We start from the raw sequence: 13,747 nt of genomic DNA, 5'->3' as shown, positions 1-13,747 counted from the left end.
GGACATCCAGCACCCCAAACCCAACACATCCCCAAGCAACCTCGTCATCCTTGCCCCATGCACAGGCCACTCCACCTTCCCCGTCTGTCATTCTCCTGGTTCCTTGGACCCTGGACTCAGGAGTAAATTCTTAACTCCCCCATCTCCTTCACTGGCTGTGCGACTATGCAGACTGACAACGAGCAGGGTCAACTACATAGTTTGTGGGGACCTTTGTGCATGAAGCAGAAAAAGTGTCATTAAAGGTACATAGAAAGCTTTTCCTTTCTTCTGTGACCTCTTTCTAGGCTTGTCATGGTGTTTTTTATTTGCTTTATTTGCATTGTGTTTTATTTACTTGTTTAATGGTGTTCTAAGTAAAGAAAGATAAAATGTTTATATTAGTACAAATTTTACTGATCATCTTTGTATTGTGCAATAACATTTGTTTTGTTTTGTTTTGCAGGAGAAGAGTCACCCTGAGCTAACATCTGTTACCAATCTTCCTCTTTTTTTTTCCCTCCCCAAAGCCCACCACATAGCTGTATATCCTAGTTGTAGGTCGTTCCAGTTCTCCTATGTCAGCCACCACCACAGCATAGCTACTGACAGGGGCGGTGTGGTTCCGTGGCCAGGAAGTGAACCCAGGTTGCTGACGCGGTGAGCACCGAACTTTACACACTAGGCCATCAGGGCTGGCTCTGTGCAATACCAATTTTAAATGCAAATATCAGAGCATTTATTTAGCTGTTGCAGAAAATTACCAAAATTACACAATTCATATTTCCTGGCTTGTCCCCAGAGGGTACCACGAGCTGGCTGGAAGAGACAAACACAAGCCAGACTCGGGAAGTTCTGGAAGCCAGGACCCACCACACCTCAGCTCCACAGCATCGATTTTATGGGTCCTCTTAATACAAGAGTATAATCAGGGGCTGGCCCCGTGGCCGAGCGGTTAAGTTCGCGCGCTCCGCTGCAGGCGGCCCAGTGTTTCGTTGGTTCGAATCCTGGGCGCAGACATGACACTGCTCATCAAGCCACGCTGAGGCAGCGTCCCACATGCCACAACTAAAAAAAAAAGGACACACAACGAAGAATATACAACTATGTACCGGGGGGCTTTGGGGAGAAAAAGGAAAAAATAAAAAAAAATCTTTAAAAAAAAAATAGGAGTTTTAAAAAAAAAGTATAATCAAAGACACTCCAGTGGAATTTTGGTGTTTTATGTGGCCTTGTCTGACTCAAGGTTACCACTCACAGGGTCATTCCACGTATGTTCCTCTTGAGTCTTAAAAATTCCTCCTGACTGATGTATTCGCGTTTACTACTTTCTTCTTCATCTATACAACAGACAAGACAGTAGTACCAACATGATTCAATTAACAGCTCACCAAAACACACGTTTTTTTCACCTTCTCCCAGACTACCTGATGTAGACTTCTCCTCTTGTGTACCATTTTGGACTCATGACTTGTCACGTTTACTGTAAGCCAACTCATCTCAGCCGATACTTTATTTCTGATGCTCAAGTTGCCAGCAGGAGCCCCTTTCAGACTGGCTTCCATGGCCTTTTGAACCTACTAATTTATATAAAATTCCCTGATTACTGACCTTGTTGTTCAGTCGTTCAGGTTCACCTTGAACTTTCAGCTCAAATTATGGAATCTGCGTTTTGTCCCAAGGTGCTTCCCATGGGGAAAGAGTGTTAGAGACCACATTGTGGGAGCCGAGGTCCATTGTAGGGTGACACGGCTCCCTGGCCACTTCACTGCACAGAAAGACAAAGCGTATGTATTTTTAATTTGCTATTTTTTCTTTTAAAAGCATGACTTCACATTTATTTTTCCAGTCCAGTTCTAACAATATAGGGTTCCTACTCAAATTCTTGATTCAACAATTGTACTTCCTTTTCTCTTATGCTAAAAAAATCTAGATTCCTAACAAAATAAATATAATTACTTGTTTTCTTTGTCTGAAGAGAAAATAGCTCTAAAATAGCTTTACATTAATGCAAATTATCCAATTATCTAATGAAGTTCGATTTTTCTAACACTCATTGTTTTTAGACTGCTTTCCACTAAAGATTTGCAAAAAATCTCTTTGCTCTGGAGTCACTTATAATCTCTCACTCTATTTAGCTGTGTAAGTCCTTATCTGGTGTAGAATTGTCCTCATTTTCAATTTGAAGGTCCTAGTGTTAGAGCAGCTCACAAACCAAAGCTTGACTCAGGAGGTGGAGACTGGCAGACCTTAGGAGAGAGAGGGAGGTGATGGAGAAACCTCCACGGTGCAGTGGCCAAAATTCTGCACGGCGGTTGCATTTTGCCATCATCTGGGCCATCCACAATGGCTTGGTCCACAGATATAATACCAAGATTGGCACACATGACTTCTAGCTCAATGAACCAGTTCTGCCTCCTGTTGTCTAACCTATCAATCTATATTACTTTCACATGTTCAGGGTTTTTTTTCTTTTAAAGTCTCATTCTAATCTTCCAAGCTTTTCAATTTGTCTTGCTCATTTAATAAGCTGTAAGCTCTTCTGATGTCCAGCATCCCCTTACCAACCTTGTATATCATGTTAGGTATTGCTCCGCAAAGGTTTGCAGTCAAGAGTCAAAACGGTGGTCTCAATTAGCAGTATCTTAAAGCCCAGAAGTCATCAGAGCTTTTAATTTTCTCACAGGAGGATCAAATTCTTTACGATTATCCAAGAAGAGTATCTGGAAATGCAGCATCTTCAGATTTTGTCTGAAATCTCTCTTTTCTTTTTTAGATTGGCACCTGAGCTAACATCTGTTGCCAACCTTCTTTTTTTCTTCTTCTTCTTCTTCCTCTCCCCAAAGCCCCCCAGTACATAGTTGTATGTTCTAGCTGTGAGTGCCTCTGGTTGTGGTATGTGGGACGCCGCCTCAGCGTGGCCTCATGAGCAATGCCATGTCTGCGCCCAGGATCCGAACCGGTGAAATCCTGGGCCGCCACAGCTGAGCACGCAAATTTAACCACTCAGCCACGGGGCCTGCCCCCTGAAATTTCTTTTGACTTATGGGTCAAAATTCAGACTTTGCTTCATATATATGTTGCTTATTTTAATTACACATCAACAGAGTGTAGAAGTCCAAATTCTTAGAAGTCTTTGGAAAACACAATTAACAATTACCTTAATTCTACACAAAATTCAAATTTCCCAAAGCCAAATAAGAATGTTGTAAAATACAACCATATATACTTCAATGAAGTTTAAATTAAAAATACATAATCAGATATATCAAATTATATCACAATAAATTTTTTCATGATCAAAAAAATGAATTAGATTATTTTACCTTTAAACCATTCTCAGAAAGTTCAAGTGGAAACTTTTTTACAAATTCATAAAATTTCCACATTATGCGAGTTCCAATAGAACCCATTCATAAAACACATCAGTGTTTATAGCCATAGCACACTGCCTCGAATTTAGGATACAGCTATTCAGTGTTAATAGAGAAATCCAAATTCTTCCCCCAAATCAAATAGGCCATGCCCCAAATTCCTGACATTGCATTCTGTAGAAGCTCCATTTACATCTTCAAGCAAATCATAAAATCACATTCCTTGAATTTAAGGTAAATTGATCCACATTACCTGGTTTCAATTATCAATATTCTTAATGCCTTTTTAAAGTTTTAAATGGCATTTAATTCAAAAACTCTAATTTTGAAATAAATGGTTTAGGGGGGAAATGATTTTTAAAATGAGTCATTAGCCAAAGAGAAGAGTGGGCCCCACCGCCTGTGCACACCCTGCCACCACCAACACCACACACGACTCCAGAACCGGAGCTTTTCGCTTTTAGGCAACATGTTTAGAACCACATCTCAGACCCAAGCTTCTTACCAGTCTTCAACTTGAGGCTTGTCTCTGCCAACCCAAACTTCTTCAGAGTTTAAAACTTTGTTTAAAAGGGAAGAAAGAGAGAGAGAAGGAAGAAAGAAGAATGAGGAGGAGGAGGGGAAGAAAGAAGGAAGGAAACAAATTCTTTTATCTGAAAAAGAAATCTCATAAACTAAAACTGAGCAGCTTACATTACATGTATTTAAATTTCAGCATCTACTTGCTGCCGTCTGCTAACTTAAAACCTTTCGTTTAAAATACAGTAATTCTTCCACCCCATCGGCCCTCATGATCCAGGCTTAATCTGAGGGCTGTTGCATTTTGATCAATTTCCAACTGCCGCACTCAAAAGTGCAGGTGAGACCGTGGAGGGTTAACTTCAGTGAAACTGGCCTCACCTGGGAGAGCCCTCCACCAGGTTAATGCAGGTGGGATGACATCAGGGGGCCTGAGTTCTGGGGTCTGATCTCCTAAGGCTAGAAACCAAGGTGTGGTTTGCAGGCTTAATCTCGTGCTGAGGCAATGCGGTAGACGGCCTGCGACACCTCCCGGAAATCTGGAGGCGTGTGGCCACTTCGTGGATGAGTGGTTTACGTACAAGAACAAAATGCAGAAGTTACTGAGGTTTGTCCAGGCACTGAGTTTTTCCAGCAGCCAAGTTTTTTAGGTAGTTTTTAAAAATTTCCCCAGTGGGGTCCGATAGAGGAAACAGGGACTGCACCTCCTCCACGGTAGGAGCGTTTGTGCTTTTGCTCTTGGGGTTTTTGCAGGCGTTCGAGAAGGCTGCTCGGTTTTTCCTCCGAGGGGGTTTTACAGCCTCTCCAGGGCTTGCAGCCTCTGACTGGGGGAAGCAGGAAGGCCTGTCTCTTCCGCGTGTGAGCCTGCTGCTCCCTCCTGTGCGTGCTCCCACCTCTGGCAAGGATGGGTTTTTCCAGGGTTTTTTGTTAGATGCTTGAGGAGCCGAGGGTCCCAGGAGCCAGCAAGAGAAAACTGTAACTTGGGTCATCTCCAGTGTGCCAGTTCCAGATTTCACAGCCTAGGCGCCGCAATGGTTTAACTGATTCCCCCTCATGAACCGTGTCCTGAGGAGCACCCCCAGAAAGTCAGTCTAGCCCAGGGATAGGCAAGAAATAAGACACAGAGGAAAAACTACCTGAAAATTCTTATTTTAAGAGGTAGGGAAGGGCAGCACAGAGGGAAGAGGATAGACAGGAGAGTGAGGCAGAGGCCAAGGACCCCGTGGGAAGGGATAGCTGGGTGGGCAGCGAAACCCCTAAGGAAATGCTGGAGACAGAGCACAAGCGGGAAAATGGTGGCCACTAACCCTAAAGCCACCAGTGACAGCGGAGGTTTGCTAGGGGCCGACCCCGTGGAAGTTTCGTAATTGAGTTCTCGTTCCGGCAAACTTGTCCGAGCTTTTTCCGTCTCTAGGAAGCCCAGGGTGTTTGCTGGGAGTGGGAACGGAAGAAGGAATTTTTCCAGCACTCAACACAAGGTGGCGCCAGACACCCGTGGACGTCATGAGGTCCCCCTCCTGGTGGGCTCCAGAAGCTGCGAAAATTCCCTGAAATTCGAGTCAGGCCGGATTCAAGAGAAACGGAGAGGTTTGCACGCACAGAAAGTTTCCCTATCAAATAGAGCACACCCAAAATAAGACAAAAACGTTTCTTTGTTTTAAAGAGATGGGAAGGAGTAACACAGTGGCCAGACAGACGGAATCTAAGAAACCTCCGAAGAGAAAAAGAAAGGAACGGGCGGCGGAATCCCCGCGGGACCGGAGACAGGTAAGTGCGGAGAGACTGGAAGCGCAGCGCCCGGGCAGGAGGCGGTTGCAGGCGCTCAGGTTGGGGGGAGAATGCCTTCGGACTGGTGTATTTACCTTTCCTGGTTCACATTTCCTAGTATTCTTCATTGACGCAGTCAATAAGCCCAACACGATTAAATAACAAGACTCAGTAGAAATGCATTCTATTCCTCTTTGAGAATGCGTTGTATTAGCTTTTGCTCTTTTTGTGTATCCTTATGGACTCCTGACATTTCAAATTTATTGTGTCAATTGATATCAGCCAGTATTCTCCTTTTGATCCTCACATTGTCCCAACTTTGGCGGGTGGAGCCCTTTTAGAGTGATGCTGGTGTAATTTTGAATGACCCGATTATTTAAAGCTTTGTTTCTAGCCCAGCAAGGTGTGGGTGTTCTGGGATTGATCGCTTCATGCCCTTCCAGCCCAGACGGAATGTGGAATCAGACATTGCTCCAAAAATCCTGGCTCCTTCTGAGAGAAAAATAGCATTAGAAACCAAAATCTGGGCATTAGGGTGCTTTATGGAGTAGCATTACTACTGGACCGTTTTGATGGAAAAAAGTCAAAAAGGAAATATGTTTTTAATTAAATGTTTTATAAAGGTATGACTTCATGTTGGGTTCAATTCAGTTCTAACAGTACACTGCTCCTACTCAAATTTTTGAGTCTATGATTGGCTTTCCCTTTCACTAAGCCTGAAATCTAGATCTCTATCAAAATAAACGTAATTATTCACTTCCTCTGACAACTGAAGAGAATAGCTCAAAAAATATATATACACTGTCAATACAAACAGTACAAATACTGACTAAAGTTTTTGTTTTAGGCTGCATACTCCTAAGGACTTGTTGCCAGATTGCTCTGTCCTAGAGCCGCTCGTGATCCCCAGCCTGTGTGGCTGTGCTGCGGCTTCCTGGCAGCCTGTGGTTCCAGTGCTTGCATTCACGTGCCTGCAGAGGAGGCTGCAACCTGCCCCACCCCCATTTTCTGCTCTGCCTTTTCATTGTCCACAGGACTTAGAAACTCCCAGTATACTAGTCAATTCACTTAATAAAATAGTTACTATTATTATTTTATTTTGTATTACTTTATTATTACTGTTTCCCCTTTTCCCCCTTCGGAATGTAAGCCTCATGGAGCAAGCATTTTTATTCATTGGACCCTGGCAGTTGTCCCCTGAATGCAGGACTAAGAAAGCTGGGCTCGATTCTGGGGTCAGGGGTACCCTCCTGGGTTGAACAATAGCAAGGACTTCAACAGATGCTCAGTCTTCCTGTTGTCCTGTTGTGCCTCTTTTCACTCATTAGAGAGTCCCGGTGTAAAGGGCCAGGTGATGGGGGTAAATGGATCCGAGGGGAGGGGAGGAGGCTTGGGGAGTCAGGATATAAGTGCCCCAGGAGAGAGGGAATAACCCGCTATGGTGGAAGCAGCCCCTCTACTGTCAGGGGCTAGCACAATGTCTCCTGCATGATTGGGCCTCAATAAATGCGTGTGGGGGACATGGGAAGACAACAGAATAATCGAGAGAAATTTCTGTGTATTTATATATGCCAGCAAGAATGGATGGGCACTGGGACTAATTGTGAGAGGGACTCAAGCAGAAGAAAGTCAGGGGTCATTTCTGGGTTCTGGGCCTGGACAGATGACAGAGGGATGGTGGCCCCCGGTGACGGCTCAGGGAAGAGAGAAGAGAGAGGGTGAGGACCAGTGTAGTAATATAGTCTTTATTTGAGGCAGATATAAAATTCTGTGTAACACATACTCTTCATGAAAGAGTCAAACAATATAGAAGTGCACAAAGGAAAAGCTCTTCAGCAAACATCCTCCTGGAAAGAGCCCACCTTCTGTCTACTTGAGCCCCCACCAGGTGGAGAGAGGGTTGTGGACCTCTATCTTGCATGGGAAACACCTGACTGAAGCAGTTAGATTGTCCCCACCTCTGGGCTGGCTGGAAGGGGCCCAGGAAGTGGGGGTGGAGACAACCGAGCCCAGAGGCTCCAGAGCTGGGAGGGGTTGGGGCATAAGGAGGGAAGCACAGGCCTTGCCCATCAATCCCTTGACCCCTCAAGAAACTGTCTCCCTCCGTCCCATCTCCGAATGACTCTTTTCCTGACTCTCTTCCTCACCTGGTGGGGGAGGGGGGCAGGAGAGGCTTCTAGAGGTGGGCCCTGTGTGAATTCCTGAGGGGGCTGTTTCAGTGGGGCTGCGGCCTCCCTCCAGGCCAGTCTTGTGGAGCCGGCTGAGCCATTCGCCTCTGCGCAGGCATTTGGCTTGAAGTGAAATCAACAGCACTGTAACCATCCTTCCCTCCTCCTCAAGGTTTCCGCTGGGAAAGTGGGTTCTCCAAGCCAATCAGTGTATAGAGTCATTGATCATTCCTGTCACACACTCTTCAGAAAGCTGGACCAATCACGCCATCACTAATTTCCCTACAGCTCTGCAGGTGCTAGAGAGATATGTATGGAGATATATATCTATATGTGGTTTAACAGCTGTATGATTAATCTCCCCATTTTCTCAGATGAGAAAACTGAGGACGAGAGAAACTAAGTCACTTTCCCCAGGGTCATTCAGCTAGTGAATGGCACATAGATCCAGTTCTAGAGGTCACATCTCCTGACCCCCACTCAGTGCTGTCTGCCTCTGAGAGTTCTAGACCTGGACACAACGGGGTCTTCTTACGTCTCTTGTGCCTTGTCCAGGGAGGAAAACAGACACACGGCCTTTCCCCTCAAGGCTCTGTGTCGCGCAGACCAGGTTTCTCAGCTTCCCGGGGCCCTTCCCGGCCTGCTAGCTCCAGGCCCTGAAAAGTTCCTCAGGAGACAGCATGGCTGTGGCACAGGCCTCCACCTCTTCCCTTCGGCAGCTGATTAACTTCTGGGGTGAATTGGTTATTTTCTGAAAAATAATTTTCATAAATATTCATTAGATGCAGTAGTAATTGAACAGAACATCACAAAAATCCCAACTATCTGATTAACTAACTTTTGAACAGCAAAAAAGCCCAAAGGCAATTCTAACCCCTAGATCAGGGTTTCCAAGATTTAGTGAGATCATCTCCCAGTGCGCTGACCAGCAGATCTCTTGGGCCCTGCTTCCTCGGCACTCCTCTCTCTGGTCCCCTACCCCACAAAAGCCCAGACTGTCTGGTCAAAAGCATCCGAGCTTCTTCCACCAGAGAGCTCTGAAAATAAGGACCTGGTCTGAGGTGCTCCACAGACAGCACCTGGCAGGTGCCCAGTCCAGAGATGGCACTCCATAAATGAGAGTTCCTTCCCACTCATATTTCATGTTCCTACCAGCAACCCCAATACCTGATCATAGCTGGCTGTAAAAATGCAGACATCAGCTTTTCAGAGGGACTCTCCCAACTGTCACTAGCCAGATCACCTCCACCGAATTCACTAGGTTCTTTGGCAATTCATCTCCCACAGCCCTTCCTGTCATTACTCCAAAGGGTGGGACATGGGCGCAGACATCAACAGGCACAATGGTTCCTCCACCTCAGTGCCCAGGACACATCAGCTTCATTGAGTCAGTTCCCCCTTGCTCCTTGTTTGTAAAGAGGCGTGGCAGGGGTTTACTCTCAGGGTCCACGGCAAATACTGGGAAAGAACAAAGGGCAAGCAGGGCTCACGGAGTGTGGGTGTCAGTGTGGAGCCCGCCACCGATCCACTGCTGCTGGTCCCTTCAGGTTCTCAGGACCCTGGCTACCTAAATCTGCAGTCGTGATACCTGACTATCTTTTAGATTCTAGGGGATCCCTGTCTAAGGGAAATATAATGTGAGCTACATATGCAATTTAAAATTCTCTAGTAGCACATTTTTAAAAGAAACAGGTGAAATTAATTTTAATAATATATTTTATCAAAAAATAAATATTTCAACAGATAATCAATATAAAAACATTTAAATATTTTATATTCTCTTATTGTACTGAGTCTTCAGAATCCATTGTGTATTTTATATTTACAGCACCTCTCAGTTTCGACTAGCCACATTTCAAGTGCCCAATAGCCACATATGGCTAGTGGCTGCTGTATTGGATGGCGTCGTTCTAGAACATTAGAGTAAAACAGCATAATCTCAGAACTTCAGAAGGGGCAAAACTGTTGTCCCATGGGTTAGAACAAACTTTCAAGCAAGGCTCAGCTGACATTTTTTTTATTTGAGTTAGTTTTCAACATTTAAAAATCAGGAGATTTCTCGTAAAAGTATGGATTTCTGGTTTCTCATTTAAAACTTGGAGATCTGGTTGCGCTGGCTCACGTTCCCTCTTGGCAGTAACTGCTGGAGCTGAGAAGCAGCCCATCATCTCTACCCGTGGAATTACGTTCATTGCACTGCACATTCTTTTTTCTCTTCTTTTTTTTTTTCGTTTGTACCTATCAGGGCCCCAGCAGCATCTGAGCTCACAAACTCTACTTTCTATGAAGCACCAAAGTCATACTTGGGATGGTCCATTGAAGAATGACTAACGTAGGGTCATCGTCATGCTTGCTACCCACAGTGGAACATGACAGCAAGAAGAGAAAGAATACAGTGAGTCACAGAAAGGAAAGAAAGACTGTTAGCACCTAAGCCTCCATCCCCATGAAGCAATTATGGATGAAAGACAAGGAAAAGAAATTATATTTTAAAGGAGGGTCTATACACTGAGCAGTCTTAATATAATTTTCTTTGCATGTATATTTCTGCTTTAGACTGTTACTTGGTGATATAAACTTGAATGAAAAGGCTTTCTTAGTGTTATATTGCAGAGTGCAACCATCACCAACTGTAAAATTATAGATGTAGACATGAAATGTTTAATCCAAATATATAAATTAAACACTTACAAACTCAATAGGGCTTTTTGAAGAGTTGTCAAGGATTTCCACTTGGTAATTTTTCATGGTTTAATTGGATTTTGCAAGGATGGCTGGAAGTTGCTTTTTAATAGTTTGGAGGATTATCTATAACTACACGAATATTGAAGTGCGGCGAGGCTGTGCTGGAGTCAAGGCTGAGAGGGGGAGACGGCAGTTATGATGTACAGCTCCAGAATTGGTTTGGGATTTAATGGACACTAGTGATCTATTTCTCACACAGCCCTGTGAGAAATGCATATACTCAGAGAAATGGGCCACCCTAAAAATCTAGGGAGGAACAGAATAAAAATTAAAAGCATTATGGAAAGGAGTGAATGCAGGAGCTGATCCTGGAACAATGTGGGAAGGATGGTAAAGGAGAAGAGAGAAGCAAAAGGTAGTCACAGGTAGTGGCATCTACCATCCATGGATGAAACTGGTCACACTCTCATAGAATCTGCTTGTCTCTGGTCTCATCTAAGTTGTTTGGTTTTCTCCAAAGGTATTTTTAGGGTGTGGCCCATAATGCATTAGGATTCCCAGGAGTTCGTGCCATTTGAGGGCTCTTCTTGTGCACCTGAAATGCTACAAGGAATTGACCCTTTACGTGGTCTTTTCTTGGCCCTTTATTTATTTATTTTTTTAAGATTTGCCCTGAGCTAACATCTGTTGCCGATCTTTTTTTTTCCTTTCTCTTCCCAAAGCCCCCCAGTGCATAGCTGTATGTTCTAGTTGTAGGTTCTTCTAGTTGAGCTATGTGGGACCCCACCTCAGCATGGCCTGATGAGTGGTGCCAGGTCCGCACCCAGGATCTGAACCAGTGAAACCCCAGCCACTGAAGCGGAGCACACAAACTTAACCATTCAGCCACAGGGCTGGCCCCCTTCCTGGCTCTTTACTCTGTTGCTCACTCACAAGGCACTGGGTCTTAGAAGGATCCTAGGGCCCCTGATCCTGAGGTGGAGAGGAAACTCTGCTGGGCTGCTGAATGCAGGACCAGAAGAGGGAAAAACGGGGAGGGTGTTAGGAATGAAATGGCCTGTGTGTAGAGGGTAAGCATGGGTGACAGTTGAGAGGAAAACCACAAAGGATGACAACTTGATGGAGTCCAGCTGAGGAAGGCTGAGATCATCACCATGTGTAGAAGAGAAGAGCCAGTGACCTGCCCAAACCGGGAATGCTCCCCCACCATTGTCATCATTTTGGCTTGGCTCAGGCACACCTCTTTGATTGCAGAGTTCCACTTCTACTTATAGCAGAGGGGCACCAGTCAGACCAATCCTCCTGCAGGTGACAACTTCAAAAACTGACCAAAATGTGAAACCCATTTCCTTGAGTCACTGGAGAGCAACCAAAAGTTGACACCTGGCCGAAGAGAATGTCACTGGGTGAGCTTCCCAGTTTTTACAGTTCTTGTCTGAGGGCAGGTCTCTCTTGATGCCACGAACAGTGACAGTCTTACTGGCTTGAAGAACCAGAAAGCAGAAAGGGGCGCAAACACAGAAGTTAGAAAGTGGGAGGACAAGAGATAAGTGTTAATGGACTAAACATTCCAATTAAATGGTAAAAATGGTTGGAGTGGATTTATACCAAAACAAAAACAAAAAAAAAGACCAACTATATGTTGCTACAAGAGACACACTTTAAATATGAGGACTCAGGTAAGTTTAAAATAAAAATATGCAAAGAAGCTACACCATACAAACAGTAAACAAAAAAGGGCTATATTGATATCAGGGTAAGGAATATTGCCAGGGATAAAAAGGGACATTTCATGACGATAAAAGACTCAATTACTCAGGAAGACATACCAGTCATAAGTATATGTGCGCCTAAAACAGGGCGTCAAAACACAGGAAAGAAAAATTGACATCAAAGAAGAAACAGACAGATCCACGCTCATAGTTGGAGATTTTGTCTCACTCTCAATAACTAATAGAACTATACAAAAAAGTCTGAACAATATTATCAAACATTTTGACCCAACTGATATTTATAATATGCTACCCCAACAACTACAGAATACACCTCCTTTTATGCTTCAGGGAAATTTGAGCCCCTCAAATTCTTGCTGAAGGAGAATGAGGCCATTCTGTCCCCCATGTTTGAGACACCACATCGCCTCTATGTTTGGTGGTAACCATGTGGTCATTCAGGGTGGGCTGGAGGGGGGACTTGATGAAAGTACATGGGTAAGCATTATGAAGAAGGGAAATGAAATGGGTCCATATATGTAAAGCCTTAGAACGATGCCTGGTGCCTAACTCTGTCCCAGTGTCAGCTCAAGTTATGACCACCTGGAAGTACTGGAAGAGGAGAGCTGACTGGATAGCAGGGTGGAGGGGTGTCCTGATGCCCGGGTTCCAGGGAGGAGTATTCCTCCTGTGTAGGGAGAGTGTGGCCCGTGTCTCAGGGCCATGAAGACGTCACAAGACTGACTCCTTCCAGAGTGACTCCAGGCTGTTAAGGAATGACAGGAATGGATAGGTTGCAGGTTCTCGTTGCTTCTGAGAAGGGGACTGCTAACGCCTCCTCCCAGGAGAGAACTGTGGGAATCCCTGAGGTGACGGCGATGGGTTTGTTTTTGTTTGTGGTTGTTTTGTTTTGTTTGCGCTGCTTTGTGTTGAGGTCTAGGGTAGGGTGGGAGCACATAGGTGGTAGCCAGATGGACATGCGATAGCTGCTGGAGGCCTGCTTTTGATTTTCCTCCACCCTGACATGGGCACACAGGGCCTATCCCTACTCTAGAGACTCAGATCTGTGGTCTAGTGTCCTCGGGAGACTGGGCTTGTGAGGAGCTGAGACAGCAACTGCAGACCCCTAATCTTAAGTAGTCACTGGGCAGGTCCAGAATGCCTCCCTGCCCCTGGGCAAAGGCAAAGTACAGTCTGTGCCTCCCACATGCACAAACCTGCACTTCACCTGAGAACCAAGGAGGCTCTTGGCATATGAGGTGAATATGTTGTGTTGGAACATGTTACTGGATGTAGCTGCTGTTATACCTATGAGAAGGGGCCAAGAATGCTCAGAAGGCCCGTGGGGAAGGCTAAGACTGTGCATGACTCCTGAGATGTCCAGCTTCCTGGGCTGTGCACACCTGCTCTCTTGGCTGTGCCAGGTCCTGGAGGCAAGCAACACTGGTCTGATGGGAGGCTGAGGAAGGTCACCACTCCCTGGCGAAGGGAGGTCTCTCCCAGCCCTTCTGATCCCCTCTTTGTGCAAATGCTCATAGACCCA

General features: G+C 45.1%; 1 protein-coding gene and 1 long non-coding RNA gene across 4 annotated transcripts in view; one reads left to right on the top strand and one right to left on the bottom strand.

The window, feature by feature from the left end:
• The first annotated feature begins 4,474 nt into the window (after window positions 1–4,474).
• On the top strand, window positions 4,475–6,736 carry LOC139076007 (uncharacterized). The gene is made up of 4 exons (XR_011527182.1): window positions 4,475–4,586; window positions 5,287–5,459; window positions 5,536–5,639; window positions 6,487–6,736. It is a non-coding gene; the product is annotated as an uncharacterized lncRNA (long non-coding RNA).
• A 632-nt stretch (window positions 6,737–7,368) lies between these two features.
• IL20RB (interleukin 20 receptor subunit beta) overlaps window positions 7,369–13,747 on the bottom strand; it is a 28,176-nt gene continuing 21,797 nt past the window's right edge. For 2 of the 3 annotated variants that reach the window (XM_008506525.2, XM_008506527.2), the window contains one exon: window positions 7,369–8,558. In XM_008506525.2, the coding sequence (XP_008504747.2) occupies window positions 8,451–8,558 (108 nt within the window). In that variant the 3' untranslated portion in view covers window positions 7,369–8,450. Of the gene's footprint in view, window positions 8,559–11,135; window positions 12,971–13,747 lie in introns of those variants that run through there. The other variant, XM_008506526.2, reaches the window with a different exon arrangement.

Source organism: Equus przewalskii, chromosome 15 (assembly GCF_037783145.1).
Source record: "Equus przewalskii isolate Varuska chromosome 15, EquPr2, whole genome shotgun sequence".
Classification (NCBI taxonomy): domain Eukaryota; kingdom Metazoa; phylum Chordata; class Mammalia; order Perissodactyla; family Equidae; genus Equus; species Equus przewalskii.
Note: the sequence above shows the minus strand (reverse complement) of the source record. Positions and strands in the feature narration are given on the sequence as shown.